General features: G+C 36.8%; 1 protein-coding gene across 1 annotated transcript; it reads left to right on the top strand.

Annotated features, from left to right (window-relative positions):
- Positions 1–546: 546 nt before the first annotated feature.
- On the top strand, positions 547–10,960 carry LOC139132045 (uncharacterized). The gene is made up of 10 exons (XM_070698437.1): positions 547–925; positions 2,706–2,817; positions 3,279–3,440; positions 4,747–4,920; positions 5,987–6,060; positions 7,513–7,703; positions 7,834–7,840; positions 8,721–8,948; positions 9,885–10,028; positions 10,477–10,960. The coding sequence occupies exons 1-10, from the start codon at positions 695–697 to the stop codon at positions 10,600–10,602; spliced, it is 1,449 nt and encodes a 482-aa protein (XP_070554538.1). The 5' UTR covers positions 547–694; the 3' UTR covers positions 10,603–10,960.
- The last annotated feature ends 6,683 nt before the right edge of the window (positions 10,961–17,643 follow it).

Below are 17,643 nucleotides of genomic sequence, written 5' to 3'. Positions count from 1 at the left end.
GTTAATCTATCTCCGAAACTCTAAATTTTCCAATTCTGTGTTCACGATAGGAGGAACACTCTTCCTCGGCGCTGAACTTTAGACATCGTTGTAATGGACTGAACTGATTTATTTTCCAAAGTGTTTGTTCTTTTTTGTACTCCTTGAGTTTTTTTCTCTGAGCCCCTCTCTCCGTACAATAACTATTTTCTGTCGGCTCCCTTCTACAAAAACACCATCCTAACAGTTGCTTGTGGATGCTGGGTAAGTTTCAAATACCCAAGGAGAGATAAAAAAGAGCCCTGTGCCACATTGAAGCTACTGTGGGCGCACGTTTTGTTATGAAAGATCTGCATCACAGATTTTCGTTTCTTTTCTTGTCCTTTAAAATTTACTATAAGCTTGCGATGAATACATCTCACAAAAATGGGCCAGTTCAAAAAAAATAGAATTCTGGACTACGAATATTGCGTGCATGGAGGACAAGATTATACGAACAGACAGTCTGTGAATTCTACGCTTCGGATAAACGCTGTTTCCGGAAGTAACAGGTTTAATGTGCCGGGCCGGGTCGGGTCGATGATGGACAAACGATCACGAGAGAGACTGTGATAACAAGCGTCGTTGCTTGACTTACAGACATACGTTGCGAAACTTAAAACAGAGTGAGAGTACGTCATCGGTAGGGACACCGGCCCGTCCAAATCTCGCAACAATGCCAGAAATCAAAGGGCGTATCGTCGTCTACTCTATCATCGGCTGCCCTCACTGCATGCGAGCGAAAGGGACGTTACAATCATTGGACCTGCCGTACCTGGATATCAGCGTTGACAACTACCCAGCCGCAGTACGAGAGGAAGTGCAGACCCGAACAGGCAGCACGACTGTACCGCAGATATTTTTCAATGCTCGATACATAGGCGGAAACAGCGAACTTCAGGAGTTGGTAAGTAAATAGCCCTGAGTACGATGCTGTGTGTTCCAGGCGTTATAGTACGGCCTCCCACCACGGGCCGTACAACGCAGGGAACAGTGTTCCGAACACACAGGATCGTACGCAGGGCTATTAGTTAAAAGCTTTGCATGGCAGGACTTTATGTTACCGACTACGCCTCTGTGGTTAGAATTGTAGCCGGTAAAATGCTTACAACCGTGCCATGAAGAGCTGATATTTAGTTGCCATAGTTACGGTGGCTGTATATATATCGAGTTGCATATATGTTATTTGATTTTTTTTCAACTTGTGTTGACTACACTACAGAACGACTTTGAGGAAATATCATCGGCCGTCTGTAATATCTTAGAATCTCAATTAGGCCAATAAATAAATAAATAAATAAATAAATAAATACATAAATGAATAGTGCTGTGCCGATAACATGGTTTTCACAATATGGTAGGGAGGTGGGCAGGGTTTTTTTTCAAAATATTTTTTTTATTTTTAAGTACACATTTTTCCAGGGGTTAAGGGCAATCAAACACTGGCTCACTCTTTTTCCAGAAAAAACCTATCATAGCATATACAGGAATAAAAACGCAAAAGACATCCTTGTTCATGCAAAAATCAAACGCGAAGTAAAGAATGCGTTGATTTTACAGGGTTTTTTCTTTCGTTTAATTCTTTCTTTAATTTTGGAGTCTTCAATATATCGTTGTGTGAACAACAGTTGGTACTGATTGATATGGTGAATAATGAAAGCCTGTCCAGGCTGCACAGATGAATTACAGTCAACTCGTACTTTTTCCAACCCGCCCAGAACCAACTCGCCTGATTCCACATCGCCCGATACCAACTCGCCCGATGCATTTGCCAACTCGCCCGATGCCATTTTGCACATTGTTTTGAGATGGAGTGTAGTTATAGATTCCATGTACGCTAACCCGATGGCCCGAGGCCAGCTATTTTCATATCACGGGCCAGTAACTCGTGAAAGACGGTCCTGCAAACTATCCCTTTACATAAAGAAGCCGAACGAAATTATTTTTTTTTCAAGAGATTTGCAAAACGTGAAATTCGCAAATAAAAAGTTTTCAGTGTTGGCACATATTTCAAACCGCACCTGTGGTTCTCAATGTTAGAAATATTTGTTGTTAGAAATAAAACGTTTTATGCATACCAGGTACTCATAAAATTGCAAAATAGTATCGCGGCGAGTTGGCATCGGACGAGTTGAAATCGACGAGTTGGTATCGGGCGAGTTGGAATCAGGCGAGTTGGTTCTGGGCGGGTTGGAAAAAGTGCGAGTTGACTGGTACCCGCACAGATGAGTGGCATGTTTACTGTAGCCAGGTGGACGGATCTTTTAGTTCAACCATGGAAGTACATGTAGTACTTAGTTAAATGATCTAATGATCATAGCTTTATGCTCCCTAGTCTGCTCATGGTCATAGTACATGTACATGTACTTATCAGAGAGAGAGAGAGAGAGAGAGAGAGAGAGAGAGACAGAGACAGAGAGAGAGAGAGAGAGAGAGAGAGAGAGAGAGAGAGAGGAGAGAGAGAGGAGGAGAGAGAGAGAGAGAGAGAGAGAGAGAGAGAGAGAGAGAGAGAAATTGTTCAGACCAGTACACACAATTGTGTGACAAACAGAAAGTGGTTAAGTGGCCCTATTTAGCTTTCAGTGCACTTGTTGAGATTATAGTCTGTATTTCAAAAAGGTACAATACCGTGTTTATACACAGATCAAATACCTGACCACTTAGAGACTGTATTTATACTCATACAGGTCAAAGACAAACCAAGGTTAGATGCAGCAATCCAGGACCTGGTGGACAATGAACCCCCATCAGATGCACCACAACCACCTGACCCAAGTCTCATGAAAAACCCTGATATAGGTGAGTCATGAATACTCTTTGAGAAATCTGTCTGGCAGAAATTTTGATTGAAGTCTGCTATATTTTTTTGTCTACACAACAGTCTACCACTAAATTGACAGTCCACTGAAGTCTATATATTCCTTCATTTTGATAGCAAGTCTACCCAAGGGGTTGCATACAGTTCACCTTTACCAGACTGACATTGGTTGGAAATAAGCCCAATTTTTGATGAGCATGCAAATCAAATTATCTCTGGCAAGTCTCATTTGATTTAATAATGTCTCTCATTCATTGCTAATCTAGACTTTGAATATGGAGTATTGGAAGAAATAGCAAAATCACAGCTGTTATGATATTTTTTTAAACACAGGATTACTCTTATTTTGTTTGGAATTTAACTTGTTGAAAAAAAATATCTCTATATATGACAAATCTGGAGCCTTTTTCATTTTCAATATTTATGATGTTTGCATTTACAGGGAATCTTGACTTCACCTGTGAATTAGATGAATACGCCTTGTTGGTCAGAGACTTGAAAGCAAGTGGACTGATCAAGGATCATAGGTCAGGGTTGAAAGTTCACAAAAAGTCGTTCACAGGGAAAGAGTTTGTTGACTGGATTGTGAAAACCAAGCAAGTGGGTAAGTTTCAGCATTCTTTGTAGTTACAATTTACAATAACTGTGTCTGACAAAAATGAAGTGCAAAATTGTATGAAACATAGGAGTTCCTTCAATTGTTGAAATTTCTCTTCTTCAAATGAACCATACTATTTTTATTTTAATTCTTTATTTTTGTATCAGCAAAGAGAGAAGTTTTTGAGAATCCAATGAGGAGAGTTTAAAATGAAGAATGGCACAAACCTGAAATCAAAATTACCTCAAATTTCAGGCTCTGTAAATACTTCAGTGCAATTCTAAAACTGTCTTTTGATACACACACAAGCCTAGTGAGGAGTACCACCGAGCTAAATGTAAATAGAGTCAAAGTTCAAAAGCGCCACATTCATAATGCAATGTATATTATCAAATTTTGTGCCACAAATACATCACTTTAAACTATGCTTTCCTGATAAATATCCTACCTTTCAAAAGTTGATTTTTCATTGCTGATATTTAAATACAGCAGTGGTCTGTGGTAGGTACACTGCAAAAGGTACCTTACCTACTGGAGATTTTTGATAATAGGCCTACCCACATATACGCCCATGGGCGATTATTTTTGGGGGTGGGCACTTATTTTGGATTTCAGTTCTGCTTGATATTTACCAGTGGTATCTAATTAGCCTCATTTACCAATGAATTGTCATAAAATGTCTGTTGTGTGGTGAACAAAATAAAAATATTGAGGTTTCTGGCTTACAGACCGCAGCCATTTACATCAGACACTCCCTACTGTATCTAAAAGAACTGCAGATGGAGGGGTTCTAAGATAGGCATTGGATACATTGGAGCACTTTATGTCTAGACGTCTTTTTGTATTGTATGATGCACTTTGCAGAGAAAGTGTAACTTTGTTTCCTTCTGAGGTGCAGGTGGATTTTTCAGAATTTGCCCAGGAAAGATAGAAAAAGAACTTCAAAAGAACTTCAGAAACAGTCATTCTGCAACCTCTATACTCTTTATTGTCACTGTATGAGCTTCAAATCAATATAAGCTTTTGTGAGTACTGGTGTTGGTTACCCCACCAAATTAACGCTCTGGGCGTTTATTAAGCACCAGGTGTTCCCTTGACAATTTACCAATTTTTTGAATAAACGCCCTGAGCCTGTTATCAGAAAACTCCGGTACTTCTCCCTGGAATTTTTGGATGCCCATTCAAAAATTTTGTAAAGTTCTGGATTTGCCACATTTGTCAGAATGAAAAAAAATGAATGCTGTATGAAATTTTCTCAAGAAATTAGAGTCTTCAAGGGTTTTATCCTTCACTAATGACTTGTTTTTCGTAGATCGTGCTAAGGCTGTTGAGATGGGGCAGGCTTTGCTCGAACAGCGCTTTGGTCACAACATCAAGGGCAATGTCACTGAGTTCCGAGATGAAGACACTTACTACAGACTGATGGAAGATGATGAATCCAGTGCCTTGAATTCAGGATTAAGTTCTGAATGTGAACCCAGGCCAGGTAATATCAGTTTCCTCAGGAATTCAGGATCAGTAACATGAATAACATGAATGTGAATACAAACTAGGTAATAATAGTTTCCTTCGAAATTCAGGATTAGTAAGGGCAAATGTGAATTCAGGTTAGGTCAGCCCTCGCTTTGCATGCTTTGCTCAGGTATTCAAGGTTGTTAATCTGAATGTGAACCTTAGCCAGGTGATATCACTTAGCTGCAGTGATATCAGGATTTCTTTGTGTATGTGAGTGTGAAGCTAAGCCTGGTGACATGATCAATATGTCAAAGAATTCAGAATTTTGACAATCAGGATGTGAACCTAAGGCAAATGATAAAATTTCTTCTCATATCAGGATTGTTAATTTGAATATGAACCCAGGCCTGGTTATACCAATAGTTAGGCATTGAGATACAGCCTTGTGTCATGTAGACTGGTTCATTGAATAGTGCTGGATACTGTGCAAAATACACATTTGAGATATTTTTGTTACTTATGCATAGTAATTTGTGTGTGTCCATGTTCCATGAACACTAAAGTAGCACAGTTCATGAATGACCAAAGATATTTGTTTTCTGGAATTTTTTGCCATGATATGGTCCATATATTCCACTTTCATGAGCCAGTCAAATGGCAAACCAACCCATGGTCAGGGTTTTAACCCTTTGAGCACCAAAGTCAATTTTTGTCACCTTAATGTAATACACCACTGTCAATTTTTTTCAAATTTTGACAATTTGTAAAAAACGTTAGCCAATGGATGTGATATCCATTTGGTCCAAAACTAACAAAAAAATTACAGAAAAATTCAAAAAAATTGGTAAAATGTTGCACTAAATTTTTGGCGGGAAAAAATTGCAGCACTCAAAGGGTTAACCCCTTTCATGTCCATTGACCTTTGAAGCACTGCACTCCTGCCCAGAAAGCAATAGATTTCCACCAAAAAGTTTCATACATGTATTTCACAATACTGGAGAGCCAACATGCATCCATATTTTCTGATCGTGTCATACCAGGCCTCCAGTGTACGTATTGTAACAATCACACATTGATTGTCTTTTTTTCCCCTGCAGCTGGAGAACTCAGTGAATACATGAGACGGCTTATTCTATCCATCTACGCTGACTATCTTTCTCCCGATGGCAAGGCAAGTTCTGTCTGTGGTAACTCACTGTCAACATATTAACACGCAGCAGGGGTGAAGATTAAGAACAGATCCAAAAGGATGCTCCTTGGGCGGCCTCTGGCTATTTTACTCTAGCCCTATCCCTAATACCTAGACTCCCTGGGTTACCATTCATTAACCCTTTGACTGCTGTAATTTTTCCCACCAAATTTTAATGCAATATTTTACCAATTTTTGTGAACTTTTCTGTAAGGTTTTTTTCATAATTTTGGACCAAAAGGACATCAATTTTCATCGGCTACAGTTTTTTATCAAAATTTTGGCAAAAATCAAAAAAATTAGCTGTGCTATATTTTATTGAGGTGACAAAAATTGACTTTAGCGCTCAAGGGTTAATATAAAATGTTGTCCCATTCCACTTATCTGCACTCTTGTATAATCTAGCTACAAGGAGGGGATTTTGCCAAATTTTCAATGTTTTAAAAAAGTGCATTTTGTATTGTAAAGGTCATAATATTTTTTTGACATGCGAAAGATAGGCCACCGACTGTTAGAGAAGATGTATTCTGCTGGAAATTTTATGGAAGAATCTGTACAAAACTATGGCACAGATGATTATTTCTGTCGTACTAATTTTATATATGAGGTTATTCACAAAATACCGGGATTAATGTCCGAGTACATCGACATCGTGCAGCAGTGATATTGTCCGAGATGCGTAGCATCCATTTTTGTCCAATTTTACCACAAAAAAGTGAAATTAGGGCATTTTAGGATGTCTATTGCACACTGCACTGAGCAAGCGTGAGCAGACGGGGAATGTGTTTAGCGCGTCTGCTAAGCGCATACATGGTCAACATAGAACAAAATTTCAACCCGCCTAGTGCAGTGTACATGGTAGAATTAGTAGGTCAGCAGCATAATTTCACTCAAATTCACACATTTGAAATGACCATTATCGTGGGAAGTACTGAATGTTTCGAAGTATATATTTTTGTAAAAAATATAGAATCTTCTCTCAGTTTTCGTGTGTTGATGTAAGGGTGTTATGAGGTCAAGGTCAAATAGGCGTTCAATACACCTAAAGTTATTGTACTCCGCGTCAAAGTTATTGGACGCTCCGCGTCCTCTGATACTGAAACTTACTGTACAACAAAACCCCATAGATTACAGATGCAGGTGTATAATAATGGTTCTGAATTCACATGTAAATTGAATGCTGACAAGAATCAACCAATCAACCAATCCATTGATAGGCAGAATAAAATAGTTTTGATACTCAAATTGAAATAAAGTTATTGAAATAATGTTATATTAATTAATCTTTCATCTCAAATTTTGCTAAAATTTTATCATACCAATTGGAACGTAGTTGAGGTGATAAATTTATAGAGTAAGAACAAAAGTAATGTACACAAGTGGACAATATCCTGTAAATGTATTAAATTTTGCTACTTTGGTTTGCACATGCAGGGTGTTGACTACAAAGGGATAGGGGAGAGTAAGAAGTTTAATCTTTACAAGAAGACGACAGCTGAGCTGGTTAGACTTGACATGGATCGACTGTCTAGGGAAGAAAAACTGGCCTTCTTCATCAATATCTATAATGCGTTAGTCATCCATGCAAACGTACAGGTGGGACCACCGACCAATCTGTGGCAGCGGTCACATAAAAGGTGAGTAATCTTGGATTTTTTACTAATGGGACAATAGATGAACTTTTGGTGACATTTTTTCCATATTTTGTTTTCATAAAACAAAGTTTTGTTATTTTTCTTTGTTAAGTATGTTTAGATACAAAGTACAGTATTTACCCTTTTTAGGTGATAATAATAATAACGATTATTATTATTTGAAATTCAAAATGGGCGCTGTCCCGGTGTTAACTCTTTGGTGAAAAATTTTTTTTTTGATTTTTTGAAAAACTCAGATGATGAAAAGTTTTTCTTCCCACCAAGAGCTTTACAATGAGTCCCAACAAGTTGTAGATCAGAAAAGAATTGATGAAATTTGAAAGCCCGAATACAGTGTATCTGTCCTCAAGGCACATTCTAACTTCACACCATGCATTGACAATGGTATGCAATTATTCACAACTGAATTCCAGCATGGACTAGAATTCAATGACATGGAATATTACACACATTCAGAATGTGTTGACCTGTGGAACACTTGACATTTTGACATGATTTTGGGAAGGAAAGGAAATTTCATTTTCCAAAAAATGTAAAATAGTCAAAAGTTACAACTTTGGAACTTTGACATCTAGGAAGATACTATAATACACATTACTTATTCTCTGCTTATTACATTTATTTGTGTATTCGTAACAGATGGTAGCCTTATCTAGGTTTCCAAAAATCTATGATCATTCCTTCCCCTTCTTATAATAGAATGACCTATATGTATTCAGCATTGCAGGAAAGTTCTTCATGTCAACCTATAAATTTTGTCATGGATATTTACAAGCACCGTTTCAGATGATTACTACTACCTTATGTACATGTAAGTGCATGCAATGCATGTTTTATGACCTTTGACCTCATCTACATAGAAAATGCATGAAAAGGTTTGCTTGCCTGTCTGTATAGCACTGGGTATCACCAGTGTAGTCCTGGCTTCTATGAAGATTTTGGATTTAATGTCACACTGACGATTATTTTCCTTTTTTTTTGTTTCAGTTCTTCAATGTTGTGAGCTACATCATTGGCGGACAAGTGTATTCCTTGCAAGACATGGAGAATGGTGTGCTGAGGGGCAACAGGAAGGGTTTGGGAATGCTGAGCAGACCGTTCGGTGGCAAAGATCCCAGACTGAAAGTGTCCTTGGAGAAAGTTGAACCCCTGATACATTTTGCTCTGGTGTGTGGTGCCAAGAGTTGTCCTCCAATAAAGACATACTCAGCTGATGTAAGTACTGCAACATTTGCACCCTGTTTGTCATCAGATTTGGTTTGGTCCCATTGTTTTCTGTAGGGTCGGGTGGACCTATTTATGTTGCAGTAGGGGTGAAAGGTCAATTACTCCTGTACTGTTTGGATGCTTTTGATACAAAGAACAGTAGTGGCTGTGTTTGAGTGATAGGTGTTCATTCAGGTCATTTGATCATTTTCGTCGCATCAAAGAAATTGTGTACCTGAAATACACATACATGTACCAAAATTTTACATTCATTTCTATAGAATGTGTTGATGTTGGTTTCACTTTTGATTACTTTATGGAAAATGACAGAAAGAGACCTAATACCATGCAAATTTAGAGAAATTCTGGTTAAAACAGGAAACAAACTAGTCATTCCATGTTTAGCAATATGTCTGCAGAGGTACAGAGGATGACCAAAGGTGTGTTTTAGTGATTTCATCACCATTTCCCTGCACACTGATGATACTCCACCTTTAAGGTAGTATGCGCCTAGAAAGTGAAAGACTTAAACTTTTGCTTAAACTTTTCAAAGGAATCCTTCAATCATTCTCTTTCAAAATCAAAAATGAAAATCGGGATCACTGTGAAAATTTGGTACTAGAGAAACAAATAGCCCAAATTTACCGATATTTAAAATTCAAAATGGGGCGGCATTCCTGTGTTTACTCTTTAGAGAAAAATAAAATTTTTGAATTTGAAAAACTAAGTCGGTGAAAAGTTTTCTCACACCAAAAGCTTTAAATGAACCTCCCCAAGTGGTATATCTGAAAAGAATTGTAGAAGTTTGAGAGTCCGAATAACTGTCCCCAAGGCACGTTCTGCTGACATATTATAAGGAGAAATTGAAGGCCATGTGTAAATCCATTATGTGGAATAAGTTCAATAAAAAATTTATTGTGAAATTGATTTTCTGTCTACTTCAAGGACATTGACAATCAACTCCGGCTGGCGGGACAAGCCTTCCTTGAAAGTGAAGATGGATGCCAGGTGAACTTGTCAAGTCGAGAAGTCAAGCTGAGCAAGATATTCAAATGGTACAGGGAAGATTTTGGATCCAATAAGCATGAGGTTAGGATAAATTTATGGCCACAACTAAAAAACATTGAGCTCAATCTTCATTTTGGAAGAAAAAGATTTTCTTAGGGGGCCTCCCACAGCTTTGTTAAGTAACTTGACCCCCTAGGCTTACAACGATTTGTAAAATTGTACATCATGGGCCCAGTGTACTCAAGTCTTGCCAATATAAGTTGCAGCTTTTTAATTTCTTCCGAGTTCATTATCATCAGTAACAGACTAGCAATTTGAAGAGCTGTGATAGTTTAACACTGAGGGACACCTGAGTTGCGAGCTTGAAGAGGTGTTTGTGCTGTTCATCGTGTCATGACGTACAGAACAAAAATGTCATCATAGTTACAGCCACCGGGTCATTCAAATGTAGCTTACTGCATGAAAGCTGTTTATTGTAATTGGTTGATAGAAATCTTAGCAAATAAATTAAATAATTTTCACTTTTCAGGTTCTCCAGTGGCTGTGTGATCTAATGACAGACAGTCAAAAGAAAAGTGACTTAGCAGAACTGCTTTCTGGGAAGAATTACCGACTGTCATATCTGCCGTATGATTGGGCCGTAAACTCCAAATGAATATGCTGTAACATTATTAATTTTTTATTTACAAATTTTTATTTTGTTAAACATTTGTTTTTTAACCATGGCATTTCAAAAAATATTATGTATTCTAGTTAAAAGTAATAAACAACGGTAAGTGTAATGTTGATATTTATGAGATAGACATCAAAATTCAGAGTTTTAATTAGCTCTGAATTGATGCAAAAAAAGTGAGATGGAAGTTGTAAAAGATATTCCATCTACAAATTCAAAACTTTCAATTGTAAACTGTGTCCCATTGCCATGGAACAAACAGTATGAATAACTGTACAGTGGATGATTTGCATACCGTAATCAATTATTATACATCTACAGGGTATGTACACTGCTTTAAAGCCCTTGAAAGTCCTTAAATTTCAAAAGCTACATGGGAAATACTGAAAAAATCCTTGAAAATCAGTTCTGGAAAGTTCTGGAAAATTGATAATCTGTACACAATTAAAAAACCCCACAAGATTATCAGTTGTGATAATGATATATAAAATAATATAAAATTGATACCGTAAAAAATGTTACTTTGGACCTAAGCAGGTCATTCAAAATTGTAGCAAAAGTCCTTGAATTTTAAGTGACTTTGAGTGTATGGACTCGGTATGTAGTATTGAGAACAGTAGAATTTAGGTACGTTAACAAATCTGTACAGATTACACCTTCAGTAAAATTGACTGTCTTCAGCATTACTACAGATGGACATTTTGGCACAATATTTATATCTGGTAATTGTTTAAGAAGTTTCTTTTCAAGAGATATTTCTTGTGGCTTAAAGTGTAATATTTTATTTCAAAGCTAAAAGCGTAAATGAAATTTTCATTCCATTTGTAGAATTACATATATTTCAGTAAGATAAAGACTACATGTACAGTAAGTTTTCTCATTACCCTTGTTCATAATTTCTGTAAAGAGGTAAGATTTTCAGTCAGATTCTATGTATAGGATAAAGCCCGAGTACGAGGGCTCTTCTGGTATATAAAGTCCGACCCAACGATAAATGTCGAGGCCGCAGGCCGAGATTTTTTATCGTTGGGTTGGACTTTATATACCAGAAGAGCCCGAGTACGAGGGTTTTATCCGACTTAAAAACTATCGCCCCTAACTGATATATTTTCGTTTTCAATGTTTTTACGTCAACTGTCCCCTTTGTCAATGTAACATGTTTAGGATATGAATTAAAACTTTTATTTATGAAATAGCCTTCCAATGAAATGAAACATCCTATAAATGCCCTAGGCACATTAGTTTTATGTTTGTACCACAGCAGATTTTGTGAAATAGCCTTCCAATGTAATGGAACATCCTATAATGCCCTACAGGGCACATTAGTTTATGTTTGTACCACAGCAGATTTTGTGTTGCAGCTGGTTTCCGCTGTATTACCAAATTTGAATATTAAAACGTACCAGATGTCTACAGAATATGACATGTTCACTTTTGATTGGACAGTACTTTACTACGGCGCTGTCATTCGTTCTGGAATTTGGTGACCAAGGCTTTACGAGTAGATAAAACACCCTGAATTGAGCACTCTGATTGGTCAATCAACAGTAGATAGTTTTTAAATTCTGTATAAAGATTCTATATAAATGCATTCACAAAGTCACAGTGCACAGCGAATTTTCTCTTTAGTCTTCAAATTAGTGTGCAGAGTGTGAAGACAGGCAAAGAATTCTGAAATTTTGAGATTTTGAAAACATCTCTCGCAGAGGCACCCTGTGTGAGATTTTGGAATTCTCACACGTACTTGTGATCACAGGGAGTTACTGACTGGAATGTGTTCAGCCCCCTGCACAGACACAGTTCACTGTGACCCAATGATGAGTCAGTTTGTCACAGAAGTCTGATATCTTTGGATGAAATGATTCAGATATATAAAAGATTGTGCTTCAGACAACCTTCTCTTGTGTTCACAGACTTGATCCAATTTTGCACAAACAAAGTTCTTTTTCCTTTTACAGACAAGGCTGAACATTATAATTGTTCTTTCAGATAAGTAAACTAATTAACAATGCTGCATGATAACATTATGCAAAACTCAGGTTTGACATTCAAATAAATACAAAGATATTTAACGAGCTGCATTTTTTAATCATGTGACAAATATACAGACACTGATGTTGTTTTCTGTTCATGGTTTTAACTTTTCATTATTTTGACTGTCATTTCATGTCTTAGAAATGCAACATTTGCAAGTTGGTTGTCATTGATTGCATTTTCAGCAAGTAGCCCTGAACCATAATTCACTTCTGTAATTAATTAAAGCTCAATTAACTGTAACATAGTTGTATTGTACAGCATTTACGTGCTGTTTGTGAAATGAAATTTTCGTGAAGTGAAATTCTGCTTCGAAGTTCTGTCAAAATACCTGGTATTCAACTTGTCGAGGCAGCTGGAATCTATTTAATGTCTCACATTTTTGTTGACGACTGGAATTTAGTCCAGATGAGAATTCATTTGTCAATTAGAAATATAAAATCACATTATGTACTTGATGTAGTGTATGTGCAAGACTAATAGTTTCGCTTTCAATGTTTCAATATTTTCTAAGAAAACATATCGTTTCTATGGAACAAAAATAATGAAAACATCATGGAGAGTTACGACTACGGCACTTTTAATGGGTTGATAAACTATATCCATGAATGAAATGAATGAAAGAAATTTCAATTAAGGCAGCATTTCAAAGCCATTGTGACAAATGGCTTTCAATTACATCAATGTTTAAAAGATGTTTGTTAATCAATAGCAATAAATGCATTATCATATCATGCTGCATTTTACTGTCAAATTAGCTGTGTATTTGTATGATATGAGATCATTCACAAAATACCAGGATTTATTTTTGAGTACATCTAGCAAATAGCTGTTGTCTGCGACACATATGCGTCGAAAATAACAAAGTGAACAATGTACTGAGGACATGAAATTTCCAATATTTTGTGAATTAGTCCAATTTAGTCCAAGTCAAAATTTCCACGTTTTTAAGATGCCCATCATGGACTGTGTCACCCAATTGCAAGTTAGACCGGGAATGTGTTCATCAGAGCATCTGTTATTAGATAAGTTTAGTTATACCACAGGGTACTTCAAGCATTATTTGTCAAGAGATTATGAATATGATCAATACTTGTCATTTATTTAACTTTTTTCATTATACAAGCCTTACCTTTTTTATGTGTGTGCCAATTACTTTACCCAGCTATATCCGTATAGTATTTCAATAAAAAAGGCAATATCTCTCTTAATTACCCTCCCCAATCACCTTTCATTATTTTGATCTTCCAAAGCACGGGCTATACCTCAGAGAGTATCAGATATTTGGTCAGGCTGACCAAATATCTCATTAGCAGCTCATACATTGTGAGCTGCTAACTGGTTATTTGGTCAGGGCGATAAGCCCCTGCGTTGGTGATCGGAGAGCAATATATGCAAAATCAGGAAAATAACAATATTCCAGTCCGACTGTTTGAGTTAGGGGTCCCAAAGTATCCCTAACCCAAGCATTTTTCAACAAATGAACGGGCCTTTCTCTGTTGTTTTTGATTGTTTTCACTGAAGAAACACCCAACACCTGTAAGTGAATATTGTCATTTTTCTGATTTTTCGCATATGTTGTGCTTGATCAATTATATCAACAAAACGAACAGAAAAGATGGGTTCCATCCTACATTTTGAGTTAAGGGATTACAAAGTACCATGCTTTTTCAACCACAAATGGACATCTCTGTCATTTTTTGATGATTTCATTTTTTGAAATGTGCATGCCTGAAACGTGTCAGGGAAGTGTTATCATTTTTAGCTCATATTTGGTTTTATATATAAATACCAAAAAGAGCTTATATGATGAGTCTAAGTGTCTGTATATTTGTGGGTATGTGCGGATGTATGTCCGTCACACACAAAGGCTCCCATACCGCCAAAGCTACTGTCTTAGTATTTGGTGTACAGGTAGATGTAGGGGTTGAGATGTGAATTTGTTCAAATGAACACATCAGTGTCAAAAATGTGCAAATGAGGTAAGAAAAAGCGAAATTCTGAAACAGGCTTGAAACAATCTTACTCCACTGACTTGAGTCATTTCCTGTCATTGTTTATGAACTGTTACATATTAACAGACCTGCTCAAACCATAGACAGTAGAGGGGAGGAAGACCGTCTATGGTCAAACTAAGGGGGGCTAGCTGCCTTTCTGCTATGCATATCATGTTGCTAAAGTTGACCTTCAGTACCTAAAGTTTCAGACCTTAATTACTTTTGTCATTCTTGTTTTTCTGGTTTAAATATTTCTTGTTGTTTTTCTGGTTGTACTGTGCAGAAATCATTGTCATAACATCAACGTAGAATTTTCCTGCACTGAACAGATAAACAACATTTATTGTTGATCTTTGGTACCCATACTGGTATGTACCAATTCTGATCAAATTTGAGCGACACCGTATAATTGCGGTATTTTTCTGATATTTGCATATGTTGTGCTTTTTTAATTTATTTTAACAACAAATATAAACCGAAAAGGGGGGAGGGCCACCGTCCTACTTTTGAGTTAGGGTCCCAAAGTACCCCTACCCCATGCTTTTTCAACAGAAGATATGCTTATAATTACTTTTTGTCACTTTCTTAAATTTCAGCAAAACACACAGCTAAAAGTTGTTAGCGAACATAGTCGTTTATCTGACTTTGTATATGCTGTGTAGGGTACAGTGAGTGGACAATAAAATGATGAGAAAGAGTTGTGTTCCTTCTTGCTTCTTTAGCTTCACCTCATAGAAATATGCCATATCCTTTGATTAACCCTTTGAGTGTATAAGTCGATTTTTGTTGCCTTTATACAATATAACAACCAACAATGTCTTTCAGATGTAGGCAATTTTTTCTGATTTTCTCAAAATTTTGGTCAAAAAGTGTAGTTCGTGAAACTTTATATCCATTAAGTACAAAATCATGGAAACAATCACAGAAAAATTCATAAAGGTTGGTAAAATGTTGCCCTGATTTTTGGGGGTGATTACAGTGCTCAAGGGATCATACTAATAAAAAAACCACCATTTTCTGCATTGTGCTACATCAAACAAATATGGATTTGTTATTCTTCCCCCAGTATTTTTTCATAGCATTACCCTTGCCAACATGATGTTATTGTTTCCTATCCTTAATGCGGACCCGAATTCCATTTTCAACAACACAAGACACTGAATAAAGCTGTCAACTATTACACCGGATAGACAAGGTTTGCTCATAGGGTGAACACTTGACAATCTCAATATTATTTTTAGAGTTGACCCCCAAAATTATTTTACAAACAGAACCAAAAAAGTGTATGTTAACGGTTAAAAAATTAAAACATTTATTTTTACTATTTTGTGGTAAAATAATGTCAATAGACTATTCATTCGCTTCCTATACTAAGTACATTTTTGTTATCAGTAAAAGATCGTACCTTGATCTGCGTTACAAAAATCGATATCTTTCCTTCCTCTACTTGGAATAGAATAAGCTTTCATATGCTTGTCATCTGCAAAAATGACAGGGCTGTGCCACGAAGCATTGCAGGAAAGGGTCCCCTGTTAACTGATGAATTTTATCATTGATATTTACAAGCAGCAGTTGAGGTGACAATTTTTACCCTAAGTACTTTTAGCTACAAGCATTCGGAATATGCATCATGCCACATTTGATGACCTTTGGCACGTGAAAAGGTGTTATTCAGCTAAAGGTAAGAACAAAGACATATGCTTCCTATTTATCATCAGATTTTGGTTGCTCCAATTGTTCACTGTGGATCAGGGAGGACCTATATATGCGACGGTAGGGGTTATTCAGTTTGAATAGTTTTGATGTAACAGCGAATGCATCTGTGTTTGAGCAATAAAGGTAATAATCCTTATTTGTTCACTCTCTACTTTCGACACACATCAAAAATTATTTATTTTCAACTGTGTGTAAAGCATTAAATTATGCTGGTAGTAATATAATCTTCTGAATGATTGCAAATTTCAGAAAGCGGGCGAAGTAACAATTTAAATATTAGGTGAAATGGGAGTTGGTCTTGCAAATTTGAACAATATTGTAGGTGAGGTGCATGTATGCAGGTGTCTTAATAATGTAATATGGCAAGAGTAAGTAAAGTCTTTGTTTTGCGTCTGTGCACGTTTAGGTTTTAGGAGTTTTTGTGGTAGGATTGTCCATTGTTGGCAATGTTCCCTTGCAAGATAAAACCATGACCTTGATATTCAACACGATTGGAACTAATTTGGGATAATCGGATCTTTACATTTTAAGTGCCCTACAGCTGAATGTTCCAGATTACTCATAAAAACAAGTGTATTGCTCAGAAAGTTAAGCAGATGAGATTACATTTGCAGATAAAACCCGCATCGCTTCACCATCCAATTATCCCAAATTAGTTCCAATCGTGTTATTACGACAAAATACTTCCTCGCAGCAGTCATGTCACGACCATTGGAACCATAAAGTGATGTAAAATTGTATTCTCAGACTGTATGAGGAAACTGTCAAATAATGGCATTTGATAGTGTGTTAATTTTTTTGTGTGTTTTTAATTGCATATCCTACCTTTCGGAATTATGAGTGACGCACTGGCATAACTATCTTCCTGCATACAGTTAGTACACTACCATTGAAAAGACTGTCGCTGGAATAAAATCAATTTACGTTGGCGATAAGGATGAATGGAAAGTTAAGTGCAGATCCATTACATTTAATCACAGAATTATATGGTGAAATTGTTCTCGTTTCTACTTCAAGGACGTTGACAATGAACTCAGTCTTGCTGGAGAGGCCTTCCTTGAAAGTGAAGATGGATGCCAGGTGAACTTGTCAAGTGGAGAAGTCAAGCTGAGCAAGATATTCAAATGGTACAGGGAAGATTTTGGATCCAATAAGCATGAGGTTAGGATAAATTCATGACCACAACTGAAGAAAAACATCGGGCCCAAATTTTCAGTTTTGAAAGAATTATAATTTCTTAGGGGGTCTCCAACAGCTTTGCAAAGCAGCATGACCC

This window comes from Ptychodera flava, chromosome 1, assembly GCF_041260155.1.
Source record: "Ptychodera flava strain L36383 chromosome 1, AS_Pfla_20210202, whole genome shotgun sequence".
Classification (NCBI taxonomy): Eukaryota; Metazoa; Hemichordata; class Enteropneusta; family Ptychoderidae; genus Ptychodera; species Ptychodera flava.
Note: the sequence above shows the minus strand (reverse complement) of the source record. Positions and strands in the feature narration are given on the sequence as shown.

What these genes read in the sequence shown, in the direction of transcription:
- LOC139132045 (XM_070698437.1), top strand. Translation starts at nt 695, where the DNA reads ATGCCAGAAATCAAAGGGCGTATCGTCGTCTACTCTATCATCGGCTGC. An exon ending in CATGAAAAACCCTGATATAG is followed by an intron (nt 2,818 to 3,278) that starts GTGAGTCATGAA and finishes TTGCATTTACAG; the next exon opens with GGAATCTTGACTTCACCTGT. An exon ending in ATCTTTCTCCCGATGGCAAG is followed by an intron (nt 6,061 to 7,512) that starts GCAAGTTCTGTC and finishes TTGCACATGCAG; the next exon opens with GGTGTTGACTACAAAGGGAT.